This window comes from Chrysochloris asiatica, unplaced genomic scaffold (assembly GCF_000296735.1).
Source record: "Chrysochloris asiatica unplaced genomic scaffold, ChrAsi1.0 scaffold00101, whole genome shotgun sequence".
Lineage (NCBI taxonomy): Eukaryota > Metazoa > Chordata > Mammalia > Afrosoricida > Chrysochloridae > Chrysochloris > Chrysochloris asiatica.
Window position 1 is genome coordinate 10490817 of NW_006408619.1, and position 25166 is coordinate 10515982.

At 45.8% G+C, this 25166-nt stretch overlaps 2 protein-coding genes across 2 annotated transcripts in view; both read left to right on the plus strand.

The window, feature by feature from the left end:
- The first annotated feature begins 6367 nt into the window (after positions 1-6367).
- GDPGP1 (GDP-D-glucose phosphorylase 1) lies at positions 6368-7525 on the plus strand. Its single transcript, XM_006867133.1, has one exon. It carries the CDS (start codon positions 6368-6370, stop codon positions 7523-7525), a length of 1158 nt encoding a protein of 385 aa, XP_006867195.1.
- A 3042-nt stretch (positions 7526-10567) lies between these two features.
- Positions 10568-25166, plus strand: part of TTLL13 (tubulin tyrosine ligase-like family, member 13) — a 23393-nt gene continuing 8794 nt past the window's right edge. The window contains exons 1-9 of the mRNA XM_006867180.1: positions 10568-10827; positions 11154-11194; positions 11852-11970; positions 17433-17563; positions 17817-17973; positions 18362-18505; positions 18869-18954; positions 19746-19977; positions 20460-20644. Of these exons, the coding sequence (XP_006867242.1) occupies positions 10568-10827; positions 11154-11194; positions 11852-11970; positions 17433-17563; positions 17817-17973; positions 18362-18505; positions 18869-18954; positions 19746-19977; positions 20460-20644 (1355 nt within the window). The remainder of the gene's footprint in view (positions 10828-11153; positions 11195-11851; positions 11971-17432; positions 17564-17816; positions 17974-18361; positions 18506-18868; positions 18955-19745; positions 19978-20459; positions 20645-25166) is intronic.

Here is a 25166-nt window from a genome sequence, read left to right on the forward strand (position 1 = left end):
CGTAAAGATTTACACCCTCGGAAACCCTGTACAGGGTCGCTATGGGTCGGAACCGACTCGACGGCACTTAACAACAACAATGACAACAAGTGTAGTGGATTATAAATTGAACTGCTAACTGCAAAGTCAGTACTGCCAATCTACCAGTATCCACGGGAGAAACATGAGGCCCTACTCTCATAACAAATCTACAACCTCAGGAACCCTATATAGGGTCACCAAGAGTCAGAACCAACTCAGTGGCACACAACCAAGCCCCTGCAGCATGCAGGATTACGAGCTGAGCTGCTAACCACAAGGTCAGTAGTTCAAATCTACCAGTCACTCCACAAGAGAACGATGAGGTTTTCTGCTCCTGTAAAGATTTACAGCCATGGAAACCCTATTCAGGGTGACCATGAGTTGGAACCGACTGTGCGGCACACAGCCACCAGCACCAGAAATTCTAACAGGTCAGCATCACAGCAACACATGCGCCTCCACTGAGAGGCAGGTGGCTGCCAGGCTTGGAATGCAGTAGGTGGGCAGGGTCTCCCTCATGAAAGGAGAGGGTTTCACCACTGCGCCAATACCGCCTCGTGAAGGCTGGAGTGAGAATTTAAACAGTAACTGGTCAGCTCCAAAGCCAGATCTCTCTCCAGTCTCTTGAAAAGATAATACCACACAAATTAGTTTTGGGGTTTGAGGTTTTGGTGGTGGTTTTGTTTTTGTTTTTGAGAACATTTCATTGTGCTTTAGGTGAAAGTGTATGCAGAGCAAATCAGTTTCCCATGCAATGATTTATACACACATTGTTTTGCAACATTGATTGTGAGCCCCACAACATGTCGGCACTCCCCCCTTTTCTACCTCAGTTCCTGATCTCCATTCCTGTTTGATTCTCCTGCTACTGCCTGCCTTCTCATCTTTACTTTTGGGAGAGTATTGCCCATTTGGGCTCAAATGCATCATCAAAAAGATGAAGACAGACTAAATGCCCATCAACAGAAGGCTGGTGGGTTAAACAAATTTTGGTACATACACACAAAGAATATGATGCCATGCTGAGCGATAATCAACCTGCAAAACACCTCACAACATAGATGAATGTGGAGGACATTATGCTGATAGACTAATCACAAAAGGACAAATATTATATGAGACTAATGTAAAAAGTTTTTTTAAAAAAACTTTTTACATTAGTCTCATATAATATTTGTGAATAAGGAAGATCGTAGAAGAATTGATGCCTTTGAGTTGTGGTGTTGGAGGAGAATACTGAAAGTGCCATGGACTGCCAAAAGAACCAATAGATCTGTTTTGGAAGAAGTGCAACCAGAGTGCTCCCTGGTGGCCAAGATGGCTAGGCTTTGTCTCTCATACTTTGGACACATTGTCCAGAGAGAACAGTTGCTGGAGAAGGATGTCATGCTGGGTAAGGTGGAGGGTCAGAGAAAAAGAGGAAGACCCCCAACGAGATGGATCAGCCAGGTGACATCGTTGATGGCGTCAAGTGTGGCGGCGGTAGTGACATTGGCCCAGGATCGGACATTGTTTCGTTCTGCTGTGCATGGGGTCGCTATGAGTCGGTTCCAACTCGATGGCACCTGACAACAACAACAATGTAAAAAGTTAAGGTTTTCTTTATAAAAGAAATACTCTATGATGATTATGGGGGAGGGAGTGAGGGAAAATTATTCACGGGCCTTCCTTATCACCAGTTTAACATTGGTGACAGCGAAGGCAATATACAGCAAGAGGAAAGTTGGCAGAGAAAGATGAAGGTAGCAGGATACAGGGAAGAATGAAAGAGTTAAAGTCACTAGAGGCAAATACTGTTAACTGATGGCACATGGAAGGGATTGCAATCATTGTAATGAAGCAAAGGATATGATTTGTTGAATGTAAAACTGATGATCTATCTGCTCTATAAACCTTCACTCAATTCACGATAAAAATTTTTAAAACTAACAGTGCAGTTGCTGGACCCTGAGAGGCAAAATTCCGGGGAGCTCCTGCAAGTCAGTGAGCTCAGGAGATGGGTGTGTCGGGGGATGTGACAGCAGAGTTCCGGCCCCAGATGGAGTCCCTATCAGTCTCGGTGTTAGGTGTTACCGATGTACAGGGCGCGGGTTCTGGAAGCGGTTCCTGGAGGTCCTTGATGGCTCTGGTTTCAGGGTCTGTTAGGACCACAGGGCAGCTGGGGGCAGGGGAACTGGTTAAATGCTGGTCTGGTGGCTCTGTGCGGGTTTTGTAGGTCTAGAGCCAAGTCCACCTGAATACCCAGGCACCAAAGCGACACAGCTGGCCCTAGCCTCACACTAGCATGACTCCCAAAGAGCAGGACCTGTGCTGGGGGTAGATAAGGGTGGGAGCTGACCACTCCTCTGGTCTCCTGGAGAGCGTGGGAAAAAATGAAGGAATCACAGGTTTTCTGTTGCCTGTGTGACCCTGCTTTGCCAGGTCACCTGCTGCTGCCAGAGCTGTTCAAAAGATGGTCATGCTACTACGTCTGGCCAGCCAGTCCCCAGCCTGTCTCCCTCTCTAGCCACCTCTGCTCAGCTTCTCCTTCCAGAAAGCACTCGGTCCACGTCTTTAACCTTCCCTCTGAAGTCCAGGCTTCCCAGATCGTCATCTGTGTCTGTTTGGCCTCTCATTTGGTTAGGTCTCAAATTTTCATCTGTTTCATTTGGTCTCTCATTTCTTTGTTGTGGAGTTCTGGTGTGGTGCTGTGGGATAATGTGCTGGGCTGCAAGGTCTATTTGAACCGGGAGGTCGGCAGTTCAAATTCACCAGCTGCTCTTCAGAAACCATATAGAGGGTTGCTATGAGTCAGGACCAACTCAATGGCACTGAACAACAACATCTTTGTTGTAGAGGGTCTATGTAGTATGTGTGCCTAATCCGACGTCTTGCTGGAAGTCTCCATCATAGCATAGCCGCTCTAGGCCCGAGTAGAACGGCTCCTTAGGGTTCTACTGTAAATCTTGCAAGGAGCCTCATCTGTCTCCAACAGAGCTGCTGCTTGGTTTGAACTGCTGACCATGAGGTTAGCAGCCCAATCCTTAGCCTACAGGTCACCAGGATGACTCCTTGTAAAGATTGTTGTTAAGCGCTTTCCAGTTGTTTCGGATTTACAGCTGGTCTGTATAGCAGTTGACGGAGCTGACCCACTGTCCTACTAGTTAGCAGTGCCTCACCAGGACTCTATAAAGATTATGTTGTTGTTAAAGTGTTCTGAGGAGATGCTGGTGGGTATGAACCCCTGACCTTGCAGTTTGCAGTCCAGTGCTTATCCTGTAGTGCCACACCAGCCTTAGAAAGTCTCTGGAGGAGTTCTCCTGTGCTCTATCAGGTTGCATGAATGCTGTGTGTCAGAATCCAGTGGAATTGATTGGTTTTTATCTAACTGTGGTGCTTACATGAACTTTATCTGAAGAATTTGGTCTTTGCCCTAGATACCTTGAGATTATTTCCTTAAAAATAAAAACAAAACACCTTGGAATTTAAGTGTCTCTGATAAAGATTCCAAACCACACCTAACCGATTAGGTAATGTGACTGTGGGGTGGGAACTGACCAGGCCGTAATGACCCATGTGTCAGATCACCTCCTGGTACCGATCTACCTCGGGAGGAGAAGCTAGAGTTTGTATTATGAATGGAGACTCCCAATAAAAGGCTCTGGACACAGAAGTTTAGTGGGCTTCTTGCTGCACATGGGAGGGTATGGTGCCCTTTGGAACATAGACATTCCACCTTGGGGACCCTTCCAGACTTCGTTCTACATGTCTTTGTATACTTTTTTGGCTACAACAAAACTGTAATCATTTCGTAGAGCCTTTTCCATTATCTGTGAGGCATTTCAGTGAATTATTGAACCTGAAAGAGCAGTGAGAGAGGCTAAGGTAACCTGGTGGGTAGAAGGAACCGCAAATTTGTAGCTAGCAGAAGCTTGGGAGACCATCCTACCTCCTCCCAAGCTTGAGGCTTGCATCCTGGAGGGGTAGTAGGGAAGCCCCAAAACTAGCCAGCAGGTCAGAAGTGAGGGTGTTAAATGGGCTACCAAACTTACAGCTGGCATCAGAAATCTTACGCCTACTTAGCGGTCTGAAGGACTCTGGCCTTTAACTTATAAGGTTGGACCCAACTTCAGGTGGTTAGGGTCAGAGGGAGGAAGGGGTGCTGCTAAAGCAGCTACTGTGAAACTGAACAGAGAAGTGTGTGTTTAGGAAGTAGATATTTGATTATAATTGATCATTTATGATCTACTTACCTAGCCCAGATCATACCCTGACTTCCAGACATGAATATCCAATTGTCTACATCACCTCCCTTATCAGATGCCCAGGGAGCACCTCCAATTCAATCATCAAAATAGAGTGCTCTCCTCCACTAGCCAACCTAATCCCACCCCATCTTAGTTTCCCATCTCCGTAAACACTGCAACAACCGACTTAGCATCCGAAGCCATGTCACCCCTAGTTTTTCTCCTCTCTTCAGTCCCCATACCTGACATGTCTGCAGGTCTTGTTGGTTCAACCTCCAAAATGTCAAAATGTGTCTTGAGCATCTGTCGTTCTCCTGCTTAGAACTTGCCAGTGATTTCTTACTCCTGACTGTGACACATAAGGCCCCTTCCTTCCTCTCCAGCAGCATCTCAGACGCTCTTCTGCTTGTCTGCCATGCTCTAATGACACCGACCTCCTCTCTGGCCCGTCAGCAGGTCAGTGCCTTTCTGACTGGCGACCTAGGACTTACAGTTCCCTCGGCCTGGAACATGCGTTCCTTAGCTTTGCCTTGGTGACTTCTCATCCTTCAGGTCTCAGCTCAGAGCCTGTCCTGCCCTCTTACTCGAAGTAGGATGTTCTGATCCCTGCCATTCTAGTTAGTCTCTTGTATTACCATGTTCCACAAAGTGCTCATCACCATGGGATGTTAACATGTTTAATGGTCCTTAGTGTCTGACTCCATCACAAGAATGTAAGCTCCAGGATGCTAGGGACCGTCCCCATATTACTTGTTACTGTGCCCTCAATGCCTCATACATTAAAGGCACTTCATAAATACTTGGGGTTTATGACTGAACTGAACGTGGGACACAATGTACAGAAGAGGAACCCCCAAAACACTGGAGCAAGCATGTTGTTGTTATTGTTAAGTGCCAACAGATCGGTTCCAACTCATAGGAACCGTGTATAGGGTTTCCGAGGAGCGGCTGGTGAGTTTGAACCGCTGACCTTGCAGTTTAAACCAACCTTGAGATCAGTGCAGTATCCTGCAGTGCCACACCAGACATGAGGTGGGCACTTAACCCTGAATGAATGAATGAATGAACGAATGAATGAGACAGTGAGTGTCGTCTTAAGTATACCTCAGATATAGAGCAAATGGTAGGCTTTGCTATATTCGTTTGAAGACTCACTTTTAATAGAATAATTCAAGACTTTGAATTTTGCTGTCAAAACTATATTGACTTTTAGTAAGTTTGTGTTTCCTTTCTGCTTTATTATTGAAGTTCCTACACCAGCAATGCTGAGTAAGACCAAACCTGGGCTTCCTACTCCTTCTGAAGTCTTAACTGGGCCACCAAGGTAATGCCTCCTTCTGAAGTCCTCAATGGACCTCTCTCCTGGACATCTCTGGGTCCAAGAGGCCAGTGAAAGATGAAGACAAGCCCTAGTTCCCTCCTTGGAGGACTGGCCCTGGGCCCTTCTAGGGACATTGGGCTATCTGCACCCAGATGGTTCTGTGCACAGCCATGTGCAATCACTGCAGAGCACTGGACGCCTTCTTCCCACAAAAGGAGTGGTCAGCTTGGAAGCCTTGGCCACTTAGACACAGTTCTCTGGAGGGCAGGCTGACAGTGCGTGTGGGTCAAAAGTCTTAGCCGTGCGCCCACTCTGAACCAGGTTTTCTTGTGAGAATTTATTTTAAAGAAAACTAAAGTGTACAAAGATGGATGCACGTAGGTGTTCATCACACCATTGTGTGTAATCATGTGAAATCGATAACAGCCTGCCTACACTATGACTGAAGATGGATGAAATGATCAAGATCCATCTGTATATAAAAATGAAGCTGTAGGTGCCAAAGGTATAAATCATGAAATTCTCCCCCTGAGTGTTAGAATAGGGGTTGTATATTCCCCACTCCATATAAAAATGTCTGCCCACTCAGTGTCTGTAACTTTTACAAAGCTGATAATTTTAAGTTAGCAACAATGTATGCTCATATAAGATAGAATCATGTGTGATTTCTATAGTTTCTAAGTATTTTACCATAGACATATATTGGAAAATGTATTTTATTAGAAAATAAAATAAAGCCTCTGGAAATAAGAAGGTATCATGCATTTCTCACCTCTTTGATTGTTTCAGGTCTAGCCCCATGGCGATTCCACATGATTCAAATGAAGCTTCCTATTTACTGCCTCCAAATGAGGAAGCCTGGGGGGAGCGAGGCATTCCTGACTTTGTCTATGGGCTGGAGGAACTGCTAGCAGGAGGGGTTCAGTGGCCCAGGATTGCAGCTGGCCTTCTGGGGACTTTGCCACTGTCTCGCTTTGACTCTGCAATCTGCTCTGCCTGGAAGCAGCGGATGGAGCTGGGCCTGTTTCGTTACCACCTGGGGGAATTACAGACCCAAACCCTCCCTGGTGCTGTGGGTTTTGTGGCTCAGCTAAATGTGGAGCGAGGGGTACAGAGAAGGCGCCCCCAGAGCATCAAGAGCGTGAAGCAGTCATTTGACCCAGAACAGTTTAACTTTAACAAGATCCGACCAGGAGAAATTCTCTTCCGTTTGCACCGAGAGCCCAGCCTGCCTGGTGCTACCCAGCAAGAGGACATCCTTGTGATGATCAACGTCAGCCCCCTGGAGTGGGGCCACGTGCTGCTGGTGCCTGAACCGGCCCTGGCACTCCCCCAGCGCCTACTGCCAGGTGCACTGCGGGCCGGGATCGAGGCTGTGCTGCTCAGCCGACACCCAGGCTTCCGGGTTGGCTTCAACAGCCTGGGTGGCTTGGCCTCAGTGAACCACCTGCACCTGCACGGCTACTACCTGGCCCACAGACTGCCCGTGGAGGGGGCGCCAAGCCAGCCCCTGGACCCTGGAGGCCTTCTGCATCTGCTTCTTGCTCCCCCAGCTCCTGGCTTCCTCTTTTACACTAGCAGCCCAGGACCTGACTTGGAAGCCTTGGTAAACAGAGTGTGTCGGGCTACTGACTACCTGACTGACCATGAGATTGCCCATAACTTATTTGTGACCCGAGGGGCCCCTCCTGGAAAGACTTCGCCTTCCTCAGCCCTCATGGGGGTCCGAGTCATTCTCTGGGCCCGGAAGTCCAGCTTTGGAATAAAGGAAGGCGAGGCTTTCAACGTTGCCCTCTGTGAGTTGGCCGGACACCTCCCTGTCAAAACATCCCAGGACTTCAGCAGCCTGACAGAGGCAGCTGCTCTGGCTCTTATCCAGGACTGTCTGCTGCCGCCAGCCCAGGCAGAAGAGGTCCAGGCCGCACTGGTGGCCCTAGTGGTCCGGGAGGAGCAGTAGTCTTTCCCGAGGTATTTATTTTCTAACTGATCTTAGTTCCTTTTCAGAGTTCTGCCCGCATGACCACTGGGCATTGTCAGGACTGCCTACTCACCTCGCTCAGCCCAAAGGAGGACATAAAGAGCTAATATGAACTCCTTAAAAGAGAGAGCCGTTGGAATAAACGTAACAAATGAGTCTTTATGGCTATAGCTGCTGCTTCTCTCCTGTCTTCTTTTACCCCAGAGATGTCTCACCCAGTGTTAAGAAGGTAGTGTGTGCAAATGTTACAGATTCCTGACTTTAAAAGAAGACTATGGTGTTGACTGGGCTTTTCCTTTCATAGCAAGTCTTAGGAAAGTGACGGTGTAGGTGCCTCTAGCATGTGTGTCTGCCCCCCTCATTCTGTTCTCACCGCTTCTTCCTTTGTGTACCACTGACTCATAGTTCTTTGTCCCTTCCTTACATTCTGCACTGCTCCACTCCCAGATACCTTACTTACATCACATCCTTCATCTACCTGGCTCTAATACTGAAGCCAAGGTATCCTCACAGCAACTTTAAAGTTTCAGGGTCTCTTAACACCCATTTAACAAATGCAAAGAGGGAGGCTGACAGAGATTTGGTAAGTTGCCCAAAGTCAGGCAACTCCTAATGGTAGAACACGGATTGGCACACAGGTAGCCAGATTCTAGAAATGGCGCTGGGGCAGTTTACACTTGTGGTTGCATGATGGATGGTGCTATCCTTAACAGTCCATGGGTGCCCTCCTGGGTGGGGTCTTTCCCAGACACTTTCCAAGCTCTATAAAATCCACAGCTAAGTCCTAGCTCTTCATTTCCATCTGAGTCTGTCTGAGAAATGTGTATATCCTTTGCTTTGTTCTGTCCTGTTATTCCAGAGCTTTTCACAGTGGTTCTGGAAGAGATGTCAGTAGGTGGTATTGCACAAGAGTCAAACATGAAAATGCACCTATTGCTGTTGAGGTTGAGTCCGCTCCTCCTCACAGCAACCCCGGCTACTTCAGCATAGACCTGGGCTCCCTTGGGCTTTCTTGACCTTAGTCTTTAGGGAAGCAGATGGACAGGATGGTCTCCCATGGAGCTGTTGGATGGGCTTGAACCGCCCGCCCCTCAGGTAGTGGTTATGTGTTTGTCCTCCAGTGCCACCCCAGGACTCCTATTGGAGAGCTGTAAGTGACTCTCGGTTTTCTGACTCATAGCGACCCTGTACTTGTGTGTAAGGCACCCACTCTCCTTGGTGTTCCCTTGATTTTTTTCCAACAAAAGCAAAAGAAACCATGGGTCTGGATCACAACAGAGATATTTTCACTGCCACCACTCCTGCCCCAAGCATTTTGGGGAAAAAGATTGTTCATAAGGTAGAGAGGGGTCAGAGGAGGCTCACAGAGGGAGGTGGGGACTAGCTGAAAGGACCCCTGCTGGCCAGCCTAGCCACCCAGCAAAGATTTTGGCTCTTCTCAGCATTGGGGTCCTGGCCTGGTAAGAAACGTTTATGTAGAATTTTGCACAAATGTTTTCTATCCCAAAAGACGTGACACAGGCAAAATTCTGGGCAGGGATAAAGCAGAATATACACCCATAAGCCGTTTCTAAGAAAAAGTTTAACTTTTTATCAGAATTTTGTGGTCATTGTCTTTGTTATCTAGTACTGCTGTAACAAATGCCACAAGCAGTTATTTGTCCTGAACACAAACTTGGCCAAATTCCAGACTGGTGGTTGTTGTTGTTATGTGCTATGGAGTCAGTTCCAACTCATAGTGACCCTGCATAGGGTTTCTGAGGCTGTAAATCTTTAGGGAGCAGAAAGCCTCTTTTTCCCGCGGAACAGCTGGTAGTTTCAAACTGCTGACCCTGAGGTTAGCAGCTCAATTCGTAACCACTAGGCCCTTTCCGGACTGGTGGTGGTTTTTGTTACGTGCCGGGGAACAGCGACCCTGCACAGGGTTTCCGAGGCTGTAAATCTTTACGGGAGCAGAACGCCTCATCTTTCTCCCGTGGAACCAAGCTGGTAGCTTCAAACTGCTGACCTTAAGGTTTGCAGCCCGATTCGTAACCCCTACGGTACCAGAGCTCCATTCCGGACTGGTACTTAGGTCCAAAGATGAATGGTGGTGGTGATAGGAAATAGGTGCCAAAGCGGAAGGATTACAAATCCCATGAGGCATTATGACAGCTGCCAGGCAAATCGATGGCAAACGTTAGCGATCTCAGTTCAAGATGGCCACGGCTGCCTCCCAAGTGGGTGTGGTTCTTGGATGGCCCCGCCCCAAGAACACATCTCCAATGGGAGCCGCCCTCGTGTCCATGGCGACGGCGGCGGCGGCTGCCCGCCAGCTCTAGGAGGCGCCGCCGCCGCCGCCTCCGCAGTGATCTCCGAGCTAGGAGCTAGCCCCACGGGGGAGCGGGCTCCCTCTCGAGATCAGCTACGGCAGACTGCCCTGTGGAACAAAGAGGAGATCCTGGACGTCCAGCGACGCCCGGGAAGGAGAGGGAGTGAGGCAACAAGCGGACATGAGCGACCAGCTGAGCCCAGCCCTGGGCCCCTAGGGGCGGACCCAGCAGCCCCTCATTTCCCCTACGAACTTTTGGTGGGCAGTGTCCTCCATGGGTTCCCCATCCGCAGAGCTCAAGGGTTTTTAACCATTGGGTGCCTGACCCCTGTGTGTACACGTGGAGAAACTGAGTTCTAGGACAGGGAAACGGACGGTTTATAGGAGACCTTTGGTCTACAGCTCCATTTTTTAAATGAAGGTCTTCCTCCCACCCAGTGCTCCCAGCCAAAGCCCTGGTCCCTGTCAGCCCTGTTCTGCATACACCAGTGTACCGTATGGGATGATTCTGAAGGGCTGGGATTTGTGAACAGGGAATCTAATATCTCAGATAGGTGTCCCATAGCCCCATCTACCTACCATTCTGCAGTGGGATTGTTCTGTAAAAATCCTAAAGGTCCTTTGGGAGGATTACTGCGGCCTTTCTGGGGCCTGGAGGGGAGCTCTAATCTTATTTCATTCCCATCTACCTCCCCTCAGAATCTAAGAGAATGGAGCCGAGTACCTGTAAAACCAGTGAATCTGAGGAAGAGTATGCTGAGGAAGAGGAGTCTGAGGAGGAATGTGTTAAAAGGGAAGATAACATCCCTTTTAATCCTTCTCAAGAGGCACTCTCAAAGGCTGACTATAAGGCATTTGGGAATGGGGTTCCCTTATCCATCATAGCCAAGAAAATTCCAAAGAAACTCATAGCCCCAATGGACCCAGAGGACTTAGAAGTTGGGAGAAGAAAGAGAAAGCGGAAACGCAGGTATACGTTTCCTGGACCCCCTTATCTACTTGCGTTCTAGAAAGTTGCCCTCTGGTATTCCCTCAGCAGTTCAAGGGTTAGGTTAACCTACAAAATGAGAAAAGGGCAACATCACTAACAGTGTGGATTAACAAAAACATGAAAAAAAATTGGGGTTGGCTCAGTTTGGAATTTTCTTTCAGCATGTAAAAGCTGGTCTTTAAGCAGCTTCTAGAGGAAATGCAACACAATTACATTGTTGGGTGTCTCTTCATCTGGGTGTCCAGTAGTCCAGGGTTTGTCCTTCCTTCTCAATCTGTCTGAATTCTGTTATTCCTCTATTCCAGACCTCTATCCATCAACCTGACCAACTGCAAGTATGAGAGTGGTAAGCGGCCAGCTCGTCACCCATATCATTTTGTGCTCTTACTCTGGGGATGTTCCCCTAATCAGGCTCCCAGCCCCTGGATCTTGTCAGGTAAACCAGGGCTGGCTCATAATCTGTACTGAACTTCCTGGATGCCCCCTGGCTCAGCTACTGGTAGCTGAGACATCACTGTTCCAGTTAGCCTCAGCAGTAGTAAGCTAACAAGAAAAAAAAAATAGCCACAAGTTACTTCCCACCCTTCCCAGATTCACCAGAGATGAAAAGAGTTTTCTTGAGAAAGCTTTGAGGGGCCTCAGCAATTATGTTCTTTTCTGTACTCACCATCTCCTTTGTCCCCTCCTATCCTGGCATTTCAGAGCATGGGACCACTCAGAATGTGAGTTGCCAGTGTGAATTCTCCCTAGAGACGGCTCTGCAGACCCCAAACAGTCCTGATTGAGTGACAGGGAGAAACCCAGGGCTGTCAGGAGCCGAGAGCCAGGCTCTCATTCTCCCTGCCACAGAGTTTGGAAGGGCCCTGACAGCCTCATGAACTTGGAATTGTCACACTATGTCCCTCTTCAGCCTGCCATCCTGTCAGGTCTGTCCCAACCCAGCTAGTTCCTGGGCTTGTTGCTGGCGCCCAGGCTGGCACTACTGACCTCCCTATCTATACAGTGCGACGGGCAGCCCAAATGTGTGGCCTGAAGGAAGTGGGGGAGGACGAGGAGTGGACTGTATACTGGACGGACTGCTCTGTCTCACTGGAACGAGTCATGGACATGAAGAGGTTTCAGGTACCAACCTCCTGCTTCAAGATGCTAAAGGTTGAAGTCTCCCTCAGGAGGCCTTCTCCACCCTTCCCACCCATCCACCCCAGTCTGCCATTCATTGTGGCTGTCCCCCAGTGCAGAGCAAGACATTCTGCTCACATAGAAATAGCCTTCTCGTGGTTCTCTGGAGCTTCTAATATATGAAGAAAATGACTATTGGGCACACCCTACCTCATTATTCACTCTCCATGTCTGGAGATATCTGCCCATCTGGCCTCCTTCAGGGCAGGCGAGCCCATTTGAGGGAGAAGATGGGGAGATAGCTTCAAGGCTAGTACTAGTAGGGCCTCCTAATGAGTGTAAGCTAGCACCCCACATCCGCTAGGAAAATGAGGACCAAGGCCCATAAGAAAAAATATCACTTTCTCATGGTTTTTTTTTTTTTTAAATCTTCTTATTGGGTCTTTGTGGTGATTAGCAATAAAATCATTGAGTAGGGCCCACAGGCTTATTGAGGGGAGGAAGAACTAGGAAAGAAGCTGAGAAGACGAAAATCTGCTCCATGACCAGATTTGGGAGAGGACCCTAAGGGAGAACAGATGCTAGAAGCTTTCAAGAAGCTTCAAAGAAATAGCCTGCAAGGAGCAAGTATAAGATAATGACAACAGTGTTCAATGCCCTTGAGTGGGTTCCGACTCATAGTAACTCTGTATAGTTTCCAAGGAACCACTGCTGGGTTTGAACTGGCAACCTTGCGGTTTGCAGTCCAGTGCTTATCCTATATCACCACACTAGGACTCCAATCGTTGACATTTATGGAGGGTGTATTATATGAAGGAGCTTCAAAAAGTTTTTTTTTTATTAAACTTCCATTTTTTTTCTTTTAACCTTTCCATTTCCACAAGCTTTTTGAAGCCCATTCCTTTATCAGAATTCCTGAGTGATACAAATGGTTAACATGGTCAGTTGGAGCTACAACTGAGGCATCTCAGAAGAAATGGCCTGGTGAATGAAAGGTCTAGCCATTGAAAATGCGGTAGAGCACGTTTCCATTCCAACACACCCCGAGTTACCATGAATCAGATTTAACTCTACAGGAAATGGTTACTATAAGTCATCATCATTGTTGTTGTTAGGTGCCATGGAAGTCGGTACCAACTCATAGCAACCTCTGCACAAAAGAATAAAACACTGCCCAGTCCTGAAGTAACCTCACAATCATTGCTACGCTTGAACCCATTGCTGCTGCTACTGTACCAGTTTAGCTCATTGGAGGTCTTCCTCTTTACCTCTGACCCGCCACTTTACTAAGCATGATGTCATTGTCCAGGTTCTGATCCCTCCTGATAACATGTCTGACGTATGAGAGACAAAGTCTTGCCATCCTGGCTTGTAAGGGACATCCTGGCTGTACTTCCTCCAACACAGATTTGTTTATTCTTTTGGCAGTCCCTGGTACTTTTAATATTCTCCTCTAATACCATAACTCAAATGCATCAATTCTTCTATAGTCCTCTTCATTCACTGTCAGACTTTGGTATGCATGTGAGGTAATTAAAAATACCAAGTCTTGGGTCAGGCACACCTTAGTCCTCAAACTGATATCTTGAACACTTTAAAGAGGTCTTGTGCTGTAGATTTCTTGACTGCTGTTTCTATGAGTGTTGATGGTTGATTCGAACAAAATGACGTCTTTGACAACATCAATATATATATATATATATATTTTATCTTGCTCCATTTATCTTGATGTTATCTATTGGTCCTGTGGTGAGGATTTTGTTTGCTTTTCATTGAGGGGCAACCCATACTGAAGACTGTGGTCTTCGATGTTCATCAGTAAATATTGTAAGTCCTCTTTGCTTTTAGCAAGCAAGGCTGTGTCATCTGCATATCACAGGTTGTTAATGAGTCTTCCTCCAATTCTGATTCCATGTTCTTCTTCAGATAATCCAGCTTCCCGAATTATATGCTCAGCATACAGAGTGAATAAATATGGTCAAAGGATACAGCCCATGCTCACACCTTTCCTGCTTTTAAACCATTCAGTGTTCCCTTCTTCTGTTCAAACGACTGCCTCTTGGTCTGTTTACAGGTTCTTCATGAACACAATTAAGTGTTCTGGAATACTCACTCATTCTCTGCAACGTTGCCCATAGCTTGTCATGATCCACACAATCAAAAGCCTTTGCATAGCCAATAAATCACAGGTAAATATCTCTCTTAACAGATCTGCTTTCAGCCAAGATCCATCTGATGTTAGCAGTGGCATCTTTTATTCAACATACTCATCTGAATCCAACATACTCATCTGAATCCAACATACTCATCTGAATCCAACTTGAACCTCTGTCATTGTACTTTTTTTTTTTTTTTGTCAATGTACTTTTGCAGCCATTTTTTTAATTTAGCAAAATTTTACTTGCATGCAATATTAATGATGTTGCCCCATTTCAGCATTCTGTTGGGTACCTCTCTTTGGAATGGGCACAAATATTGATTTCTTCTAATGAGTTGACCAGGTAGCTCTCTTCCAAATTTCTTGGCAGAGGTGAGTGAGTGCCTCCAGTGCAACATCAGTTTGTTGAAAGATTTCAGTTTATAGTCCATTAATTCCTGGAGCCTTATTCTCTGCCAGTGCCTTCAGCGTACTTTGGACTTCTTCCTTCAGTGTCACTGGCTCTTGATCATATGCTGCCCCATGAAATTGTTGAACATCAATAATTTCTTTTTGGTACAGTGACTCTGTGTATTCCAGCCATCGTCTTTTGATGCTTTCTACATCATTCAATATTTTTCCCATAGAATCCTTCAATATTTCAAATTGAGGCTTGAATTTTTTCTTCAGTTCCCTCAGCTTGAGAATACTGAGCATGTTTTTGTTTTTTTGTTTTTCCTTTTGGTTTTCTACTTCCAGGTCTTTGCACATTTCATTATTATTTTTTACTTTGTCTTCTCTAGCTGCCATTTGAAATTTTCAGTTCAGCTCTTTTTACCTCCTCATTGCTTCCATTTGCTTTAGCATCTCTATGCTAGAGACCCAGTTTCAGAGTCTCTTCTGACATACATTTTGGTCTTTTCTTTCTTTCACGTCTTAATGGCCTTTTGCTTTCTTCCTGTATGATGTTCTTGATGTCATTCCACAAATTTCCTGGTCTTTGGTCTTTAGTGTCTAATTCATCAAATCTGTTTTTGAAATGATCTCTAAATTCGGGTAGGATATGTTCAAGGTCATATTTTGGCTCTTAAGGACTTGTTTTCATTTTCTTCAGCTTCAGTCTGAACTTGCATATGAGCAATTAATGGTCTGCTCCACAGTCTGTCCCGGCCTTATTTTGACTGAATATATAGAGTTTTTCCACTGTCTCTTTCCACAGATGTAGTCATTTTGATTTCTGTGTATTCCACCTCGTTAGTTCCATATGTATAGTCAGTTGTCTTTCATGTTGTATTCTATCTGGTGAGGTTCATGTATATAGTTGACTTTTATGTTTAAAAAAGGTATTTGCAATGAATAATTCATTGGTCTTGCAAAATTCTATATGTGATCTCCAGCATCATTTCTGTCACCAAGACCATATTTTCCAAAGACTGATCCTTCCTCTTTGTTTCCAGCCTTTGCATTCCTATCACCAGTAATTATCAATACATGTTAATTGCATGTTTGATCAATATTGGACTGAAGAAGTTGGTAGAATTCTTCAATTTCATCATCACTGGCTTTAGTGGTTGGTGCATAAATTTGAGTAATAGTTGTATTAACAGATCTTCCTTGTTCTTGTTAAGTGCCATTGAGTCGGTTCCAACTCATATCAACTCTATATAAGATTTCTGAAGAGCAGCTGGTGGGTTTGAGCTACTGACCTTGTGGTTCTCAGTCCAGTGCTGATCCTATAGCGCCACACCAGGAGTCTTGTAGGCATATAGACATCCTATCATACGCAGCATTGTGTACTTCAAGATAGATCTGGAAATGTCTTTATGATGATGAATGCAACACCATTCTGCTCCAATTTGTCATTCCGCCATAGTAAACCATGTGATTGTGAGATTCAAAATGGCCAATACCAGTCCATTTCAGCTCATAAATGCCTAGGATACTGATGTTTATGCATTTCAACAGACACTGTTAAGTGTCTGTGCAGACATACCTTGGAAAAATTGTAGTTTCTGTTGCAGACTACCACAATCAAGTGAGTATTGCAATAAAGTCAGTCACAAATCATTTGGTTTCCTAGCAACAACGAGTGCATATAGAGTTATGTTTATAAGTGTGCAGTAGCATTATGAAAAAGTTTGAAAATAATTAAAAAGTGACCCAAAGACATGAAATGAGCCAACAGACCTGCTCAGCACAGAGTCGCCACAGTCCTTCAATTTGTAAAAACGCAATATATGTGAAATACAGTGAATCAAAGCACAATAAAGCAAGGTCTGCCTGTACCTTCTTACTTCATGAAATCCTCACACACCCACCCTGAGGGGCAGATACCCTCAGTTACAGAAGACACTGAGTCTCAAAAGGACTGAGCTCACACCGCTGTAGTTAAGTGCCATGAAATCCGATGTGACTCATAGTGACCCCCTGCACAATGGAATGAAACCCTGCCTGGTCCTGTGCCATCCTCACAGCTGTTGTTACGTTTGAGCCCATTGCTGCTGCCACCACGTCAGTCCCTCTTATTGGGGGTCTTCCTCTTTGTCATCAACCCTACATTTATCAAGCATGATATCCTTCTCCAGGGACTGGTCTTTCTTGACAACATGTCCAAAGTACCAGAGATGAAGCTATCCTCACCATATGCTGCTGCTTCCCAACACTGGGCAATACCAAATAGCCAGGAGTTTCCATACAAAGCAAAGAAGCTCATACACTGTGGGGGCCCAGCAGTACTTGCCTCGGGTTGGCTCTGAGTTTTCTTTCTCTCTTGTATCCTTGGGACAATGTTCTTGAGCTTCTTTGCTTTGTACTATCTATCATGCATAGATTGTCCATATGGGACTAATCTCTGGTGATCTGTTCTTGTTAGTTACCACGGAGTGAATTCTAACTCATGGTAAGCACGTGTGTGCAGAGTAGAACTCCTTTCTAGAGTTTTCAAGACTCTGACCTTTGGAAGCAGGTCACCAGGCCCGTTAGCTTAGGCATCTTTGGGTGGGTTTCAACCAGCAACCTTTTGGCTAGTGGTCAGGTGCTCAACAGATTGTGCCACCCAAGATTCTCTGGTATTCTGCGGGTAGTTCTAAAATGGCAAGAAGGCCCAAAGTCCTGGCTAGCATACGTCCTTTCTCATTGACCCTCACTTCTTAACCTCAGCGTGGTAGAGGCCATAGAGGGAATTCTTCGCAAAGTTTCTGTTTTCAGCCTCAGGTAGTAATAGTTAAAGTGCTTTGACCCTCAGTCCTTCTCATGGCTTCTTGGGGTCCCCAGCTCCCAGGAATCATCATTTCTTCTGGGAGTACATACACTACTGGCTCTGTTTCAGAAAATCAACCACTTTCCTGGCATGACAGAAATCTGCCGCAAAGATCTGCTGGCTCGGAACCTCAACCGCATGCAGAAACTCTACCCGACTGAGTACAACATCTTCCCTCGAACGTGGTGCCTCCCTGCAGAGTGAGTGAGCCTGGCTTCCTCCACACTCTGAGGACTCACTGTCTAAGTTCCTCCAGACTCTGGCCTTGCAACCTAAGAAAGTCACAGACGGGTAGAAGTGGCATGAGAGAGCTTCAACTAGTCAAAGAAAAGTGGGGGTGAGGTCCTGTGCTCCACAAAGCATGGACTAGACAGCAGGAAAAACTCCACAGAAAGGGTCCAGGGGTAGCCATGGTGCATAGAAACCTTTTGACCAGCCTCTCTCTGTACACAGCTACGGGGACTTCCAGTCTTATGGTCGTCAACGGAAAACCCGCACTTACATCTGCAAGCCGGACAGTGGCTGTCAGGGCCGGGGCATCTTTATTACTCGAAATCCGCGGGAGATCAAACCAGGAGAGCATATGATCTGTCAGCAGTACATCTCCAAGGTGAAGGGTGCCTCAGGTCCGCCCTGTCTCCCAGCCCTCAATACCTGGGTACCTCACCTTTTCCTAAGCCAGAGGGAACCTGGTTTTAGGACCCTACCCCTTCTGTTATCCCTGGTATCTTGGAGGGAAATAGAGCCGTGGTCTTAGAGCCACCCTCTGAGTTTGAACCTTCTTAACCTTTTCACTTCCTAAATATGTGACTCTGCTCAAGTTTCTTATTCTTATCCATTTCCTCATTTGTTAAACGGGACTAGTAATCGTTAGCCACTTTGTGTGGTTAATGTGAAAATTATATCAGTTATATATTCCTAGCAATTGAAACAGTGATACCTAGTAAGCACTTCAAAAGCATGCTGTTATTTTCCCTTATGGACTTGCATGCTCTCAGCCGTTCCTCATTGATGGCTTCAAGTTTGACATGCGAATCTACGTCCTGATCACGTCCTGTGACCCTCTTCGGATCTTCATGTATGAAGAGGGCCTGGTCCGCTTTGCCACCATGCCCTATGTGGAGCCCAACATGAACAACCTGGTAAGGGGGCCAGGGTGGCATCCTCTCTTCTGCTATGGCATGAGTGCTAAGGTTCTATGGAGAAACCAGGACGAGAGAGGTTTGTTATGATCACGCATGACCCAAGAATGAAGCCTGGATTCATTCAGCACCTGGCTGGAAGGAGAGCATTTGGTGGGTGGTGACTAAGGAGAGTACATCACCTGGCGGAGCCCAGCACACCCTCTTACCCAAGAGCTTAGAGAACAGTCCTCAGGTGAAGTTTGGCGAAAAGTTGTTTCAAAGCCTTAGAGGGACAGGAGAGAAGCAATTCTGACCAGGGAGGGGTGATAAAAAGGCAGCAGAGGGCTAGAGCAGAGTGCTGCAGGACCCTTCTCTTCCCAGGATGACATGTGCATGCACCTGACCAACTATGCCATCAACAAACACAATGAGAATTTTGTCCGGGACGATGCCGTGGGCAGTAAGAGGTACTTACTCCCTCCTCTGGGGTTGTCCTGCTTCCTCTGCCCCTGAGCCCACAGTCTCAGCAGCCCAAGAAACTGAGCTGTCCAAGGAAAACTCAGCCTTTACATACTCTTGTACTGTGTCTCTCCTCCAAGTGCAGCCCACATTCTACCCGAGAATTAAGCCCTCCTCCAACCTGCTTTGTTGTTGTTGCCCTCCAGCCGATCGCGATCCCTGGTGCCCCCTTGTGTTCAGAGTGGAACTGCTCCATAGGCTTTTTTGATGGCCTTTCAGAAGCACATCCATCCCCAAGCCCATTTTCCCAGGTGTACCTGGGTAGCTCCCAACTGCCAGCCTTTCAGCTGCTGGTGGTGGTGATGTGCCATGGAATTGGTTCTGACTCATAGCGACCCTGTACAGACTTTCCGAGGCTGTAAATCTTTACGGGAGCAAAAAGCCTCATCTTTCTCCAGCAGTAGTTTCAAACTGCTGACCTTGTGGTCTGCAGCCCAATTTGTAATCACTACGCTACCAGAGCTCCTAGTAGAGTACAAAACTGTGCCTCCCAGGGGCTCCTCCAAGCAACTACTACTTGTTAAGCGCTGTTGAGTTGGTTCTGACCCATAGTGACTCTGTATAGGGTTTTCTGAGGAGCAGCTGGTAAGCTTTAACCGCCAACCTTGCAGGCCAGCGCAGCCCTTTAATGTACAAGGCCCTTAGGCACAGGAGTTGGGGTAGTATTAGGGAGCCCCCTGCTTTAGCCAGCTTCTGCTGATATAGAAGCAGGCCTTCCTCTGAGCACTGGATCTCACAGGAAACTGTCAACGCTCAATGCCTGGCTGCGGGAACATAGCTACGACCCCCGGGAGCTGTGGGGAGACATTGAAGACATCATCATCAAGACCATCATCTCGGCCCATTCTATTCTTCGTCACAACTACCGAACCTGTTTTCCCCAGTATCTTAGTGGAGGTACATGTGCCTGTTTTGAGATCCTTGGTTTTGACATCTTGCTGGACCACAAACTGAAGCCCTGGCTGCTGGAGGTGAGGATTTGCTCCTGACCTTATAAAATCAAGGTTCAGAGACCTCCCTGAACACACACCTGGGCTGAGAGTGCACTCAGGTGGTGCAATAGCAGCCCTGTGGGGGGGGGGGGGAGGATGGGAACACCTTCTGATTGACCGGCAGAAGGCATTAAGACCTATCCACTTTTGACCTGCTGAGCCAAATCTTGGCAGTCTCTGGCCTACACCAGGGGATGCAGTTTTTAATCCCACATATTCCCAGTGTGAGTAATTAAGTCTTTCCTTTAAGGACGCTGCATCGTAGAGTTGGGCTGTCTGATTTTCACTCACCAGGCTGTGAATTGATGGGGTCTCTCTGAGAGAGTCACTATGGCCTCAGAAGCCAGAGCTTCCAATAGCTGAGGTCACTGGAGGGGAATGACTCTCCTAGACCCTCCAGTTAGGCCTGCAAGAGACCACCACCTACTTAGGTGGTCTAGGAAAATGATTCCACCTGGCAGGTAAACCACTCTCCAAGTTTCACCACGGACTCACGTCTTGATCGGGAAGTGAAGGATGCACTTCTTTGTGATGCCATGACCCTTGTCAACCTTCGAGGCTGTGACAAAAGGAAGGTGCTGGAGGAGGACAAGCGACGAGTCAAGGAACGGCTTTTCCAGTACCACCAACAGCCACGAGAAGCCAGGTGCTTCAAGTGTTTGCCGTGTGTTTTGTCGTCTAACTTTGTCTTCTTTCTCTCCTGAAAGTGTAAGTCCTGCTCTAGATGGAGAACAAGACCTGGGACTGATTGGCTACCTATTATTTTTTTGCATAAACATTCACATGGTTCAAAATTCAAAAGATCAGCGAGTAGTCTCTTTCCCAGCCCTTTCCTCCAGCTACAAGTGCTCCATGGTGCATTCAAATTGCTGACCTTTGATAAGCAGCCCAACATGGAATCCTCTGGGCTGCCAGACCTCCTTCTCTGCTGAGACAGTGGCATAATTTACATGCTTTTCTGCACCCTGCTTAGCAATATATTTTAGGACTATTTTCATATTTGAATATAAGGAACTTTATATAGTTTAATGAGCTTGTTTTCTGTGGGTTTTTTTTTTTTTTAAACAAAGCTCTCCTAAAAACTGATTTCTGAGAAAACCTGTGAAACAGAGGGAAGAGTTTAGTCATTAAAAAATACAGGATTAATGAAATCAAAGGTGACGACTCATTGTTTTAATTATGAGATAGTTTCCAGACATGGTAGTTTGTTACCAATACTAAAATTTTAAGTTGGAAATGATACATAAAAATATACAGGAATAGATTTAGGGTTATTCCTATATTCACATAATTCTCCCCTATTTGCATGCCGGCATGCAGAGACAGTTTATTTGATTCACCATGATACCCTCAGGCCTTGCACACTCAAATGTCTGTGGAATAAATGGCATAATAAACCTGTGTGTGTGTCTGAACTGGAACCCTAGTAGCAATGCTTTTGTAAGTTACCCTCACATTAATGAAGTATATTGTTTACCTTTTCCTTGTGAATTGACTGGAGGCTTACAGAGCAGACCATCAGTTTCACACAAATCATACCCTTGTCTCCTCCCAGTGACTGCAGTTCTCTTGGTATCACTTACCTACTGTTCTTCCTCCCTGTGGTTTGGTTTCCATTCTTCCTTTCCCAACCCTCAGGAGTTTTGTCCTTAGGTAAATGCTGCCCTTTTGATCTAGAATGGTTGACCATTCTGTGGTCTGCTTACCTCACTAGTTTTGTTGTCCCCCATAGATACCTATCTATTGCTTAGCTGAGAATTGAGCCACGAGGATGAGTTCCAGACCTGAAGGGTGAACCAGGGTCATATAGTCTCGAAATTCCACCAGCCTCTATCTGATCAGTAAGCCTGGTCTTTTTTATACTTTTGAGTTTTGTTCCACATTTTCTCCCACTCTATCTAGGACCTTTAATGTGATTGATGCCTTTCAGAGCCGTTGGTAGTGGTAGCTGGGCACCATCTTGTTCTTCTGGTTTCAGGGTCATGGAGACTGATGGTTACATGTTCCATTAGTCCACTGGACTATTTGTTTCTAAGAGTCTTCAATCTTCATCATTCTTCTTTGGTATAGGCACAGAGAGACCAATAGTAGCAGCTTAACTGGCCACTTAGAGCTTTTAAGGTCCAAGTTACTACTCACCTAATAGGATGTGGAACACTGTGTTTGGGGACTATGTTATGCTCACTGACCTTAGTGCCCCTGAAACTGTGGTCCTGAGCCCCCAGGCTCAGGGACCCATTCTCTCAAAGAATCAGAATCAGGTCTTTCCATGGGGAAGAAAATGTTGAAAACTGGATCAATGAAAGTACCATTTTAAAACATTATGATTACATTTTCATGTGAAAACAAATAGAATATGCTAGTATGTAGCAAAACCAGGATTCAAACTAAGGGGCTCCTGCTCTAGTGGCCATATTTATAATCAATATGCTAAACACAGAGTAAGATTATGGGAGGCTTTTCCCTTTTTCACTGTTCTTCTAAATATCCTGTGATAAATTTATATATGCTGTTGGTATGTGCCATCGAGTCAGTTTCAACTCATAGCAACCCTGCTATAAGGGTTCTGAGGCTGAAAATCTTTATGGGAGCAGAAAGCCTGTTTCTCTCACATAGCAGCTGGTGGATTTCAACTGCTGACCCTGCGATTATCAGCCCTAATCATACCCCACTCCGTTACCAGGGCTCCTGGAACATGTGCAGAAGTTAAAAAGTATTGCTTGCTACACAGAAGACAAGGGGAGGAATGCAAGAGTTAAAGTGTGGTGACCACGCTCGACACCAATAAGGGGAAGTGAGGGAAAAACAGCAATGAAGTGGTGAGCTGAGCTCTACAACATTCAATAGACTTCTGTGAACCCGGGTGAAGACCTGGTTGGCCAACATGTGGCAAGACCTGGGGACTCTTGGGCCCAGAGTCAGTGACATAGCCACAGAGGACTAGAGTGGAGAGTGAAGCGTCCAGCTGATAAGAAGAGAGGGCATATGCATAAGAACATCCACACCTGCAGATAATTAATACCCACTTATCCTGGCTTCAGTGACTGGATAATCAGAGCTCAACCAGAAGTAAAAAGAAGAGGAAAAAAAAAAGTATTCTCATACAATTTGATGAACTTGACCTACACCTATGGAAGCAGTAGCTCAAAAGAGGGAACAAGTCCTTACAGCAAGAATCATTCCCACCCCCTCCACACACAGAGTAGACAGGGATGGGCAACTTGGACATTGGATACCCAAAATGGGGGGTGGGGAGCTACAAAGGCAAGAAGTGACTGGCTTACAAGCTTTCAAGAGGGAACCTAGATCCAGAGGGTGTGGGGGAAGGTAGAATCTCCAGTGAGTAGTATTCAATCTGTCTAGGCGGGGCTGATGCAATGAAATGCAGACGGGTCTCTTGTGATACAATAGTGAATAATTGTTATCAGGACTGATAGTGAGGGTCGGAAATGTAAAGGTAGATGTTTTATAGCAAGGAGGGGAGTGATTAACTTTTCAGTCTAGGAGCGGAGGTCCCTAGGACCATCAAGGGAGAAGAGCAGAGAGCGGGACCCTACCCAGAGAAGCAGTGATGCCTGAAATGGAGCCAGAGATGATGACGTGGAGCGATGGAGTAGCTGGAGACTTTAGATCCAGAAAGGGAGAGCGACTGTGTGCTGAAGACCTGGGGGATACGGGGGAAGGATTGCATGGAGGGGATTGTAACCATGGCAATGATACGATATATGATAGAACGAATGTAAAACTAATGTTCTCCAATGTAAAGTATCACATAATTCACAATAAAACATTTAAGAAAAAAAAAAAAGTGTACAGACCTAAATGAAGGATATGTTGAGAAAAAAAAAAAAAAGAGTTAAAGTGAATAGAGGCAAATACTTACTGTTACCATGGTTTGTTAAGTATAAAACTGATGGATCTGCTCCGTAAACCTTCACTCAATCCGCAATAAAAAGTTTTTGAAAAATAGATAAATAAATCCCTTGGATCAATTGTCAAATAAAATAGACAGGCTTACTAAAAAACAAAAAAGTGTTGCTACAAAACTAAAGAAACCTTTGTTAAACAAAAATATCAGAACATGCAGCTATTGCTCAACACCCTCCAGCTAGATCTATAAGCTTTTGAAGGCAGTGTTTACATCTCTCTAACCCCTCCCCAAAGAATTCTGCACTCTTTGCTTTAAACCACATCAAAAGGGCAGTTTGGCGTCCTCAAGGGACTCAAAATTTTCTCTTTTGAAATGTCTTTTGAATTTAGGGAACAAAAGAAGTCTGGAGGGACAAGATAAGGGCTGTAGGGTGGATGGAGCAAGAGTTCTCAACAAAATTCTTTTTTTTTTTTAAGGTTTTTATTGCGGATTGAATGAAAGTTTACAGGGCAGATCATCAGTTTTACATTCAACAAATCATACACCTTGTTTCATTACAATGATTATAATCCCCTCCATGTACCATCAGTTAACAGTATTTCTCTCTATTCACTTTAGCTTTTTTAAGAAACAAAAACAAAAAAAACACTTAGGCATATATAATAATTTACACCACCAAAGGACACTTTCTGTAAGTCTGCCTCCTGGCCACCAGCTCTCAGTCCCTCTCTTCCCATGAATCTAGAGTCCTCAGCTGCTCCCCCTTTCCATGACCCCATCTCTGCTTCCGTCTCTGGTATAGCTGCTTCTCTGGATAAGGTCCCACATTCTGCTTGTGCTCTTCTCCCTTGACGGACGATCCCATGGTCCTCTGTTTCTGGACTGTAAGATTAACTGCTCCCCTGTTTTTCTTACAAAACTTCTACCTTTACCACTGTGACAGTTACAGTTAGTCATGATAACAATTATTCACTATTGAATCAAACGAATCTTATCCCCATCTCTTTTCACCATACCCATCTAGACTATTCAGTGGGGACTTTCTTCCCTTCCATACTCTTAAACTAAACTCCCTCATTTTAGGTAGCCAATGTCTAAGTTGCCCGTCCCTATCTACCCTGTGTACAGAAGGGATAGCACTGATACTTGATGTGACGACTCCTTCACTCTCTGTTGGTATTTAGAGTTACTATCTCCATGAGTATAGGTCAGGTTCACCAAATTGTAGCAATTTATCCTTGTTTTCTTTATCAAAAAAAAAAATTTTTTTTTTTTTTTTCGGTAATCTTCCTCTAGT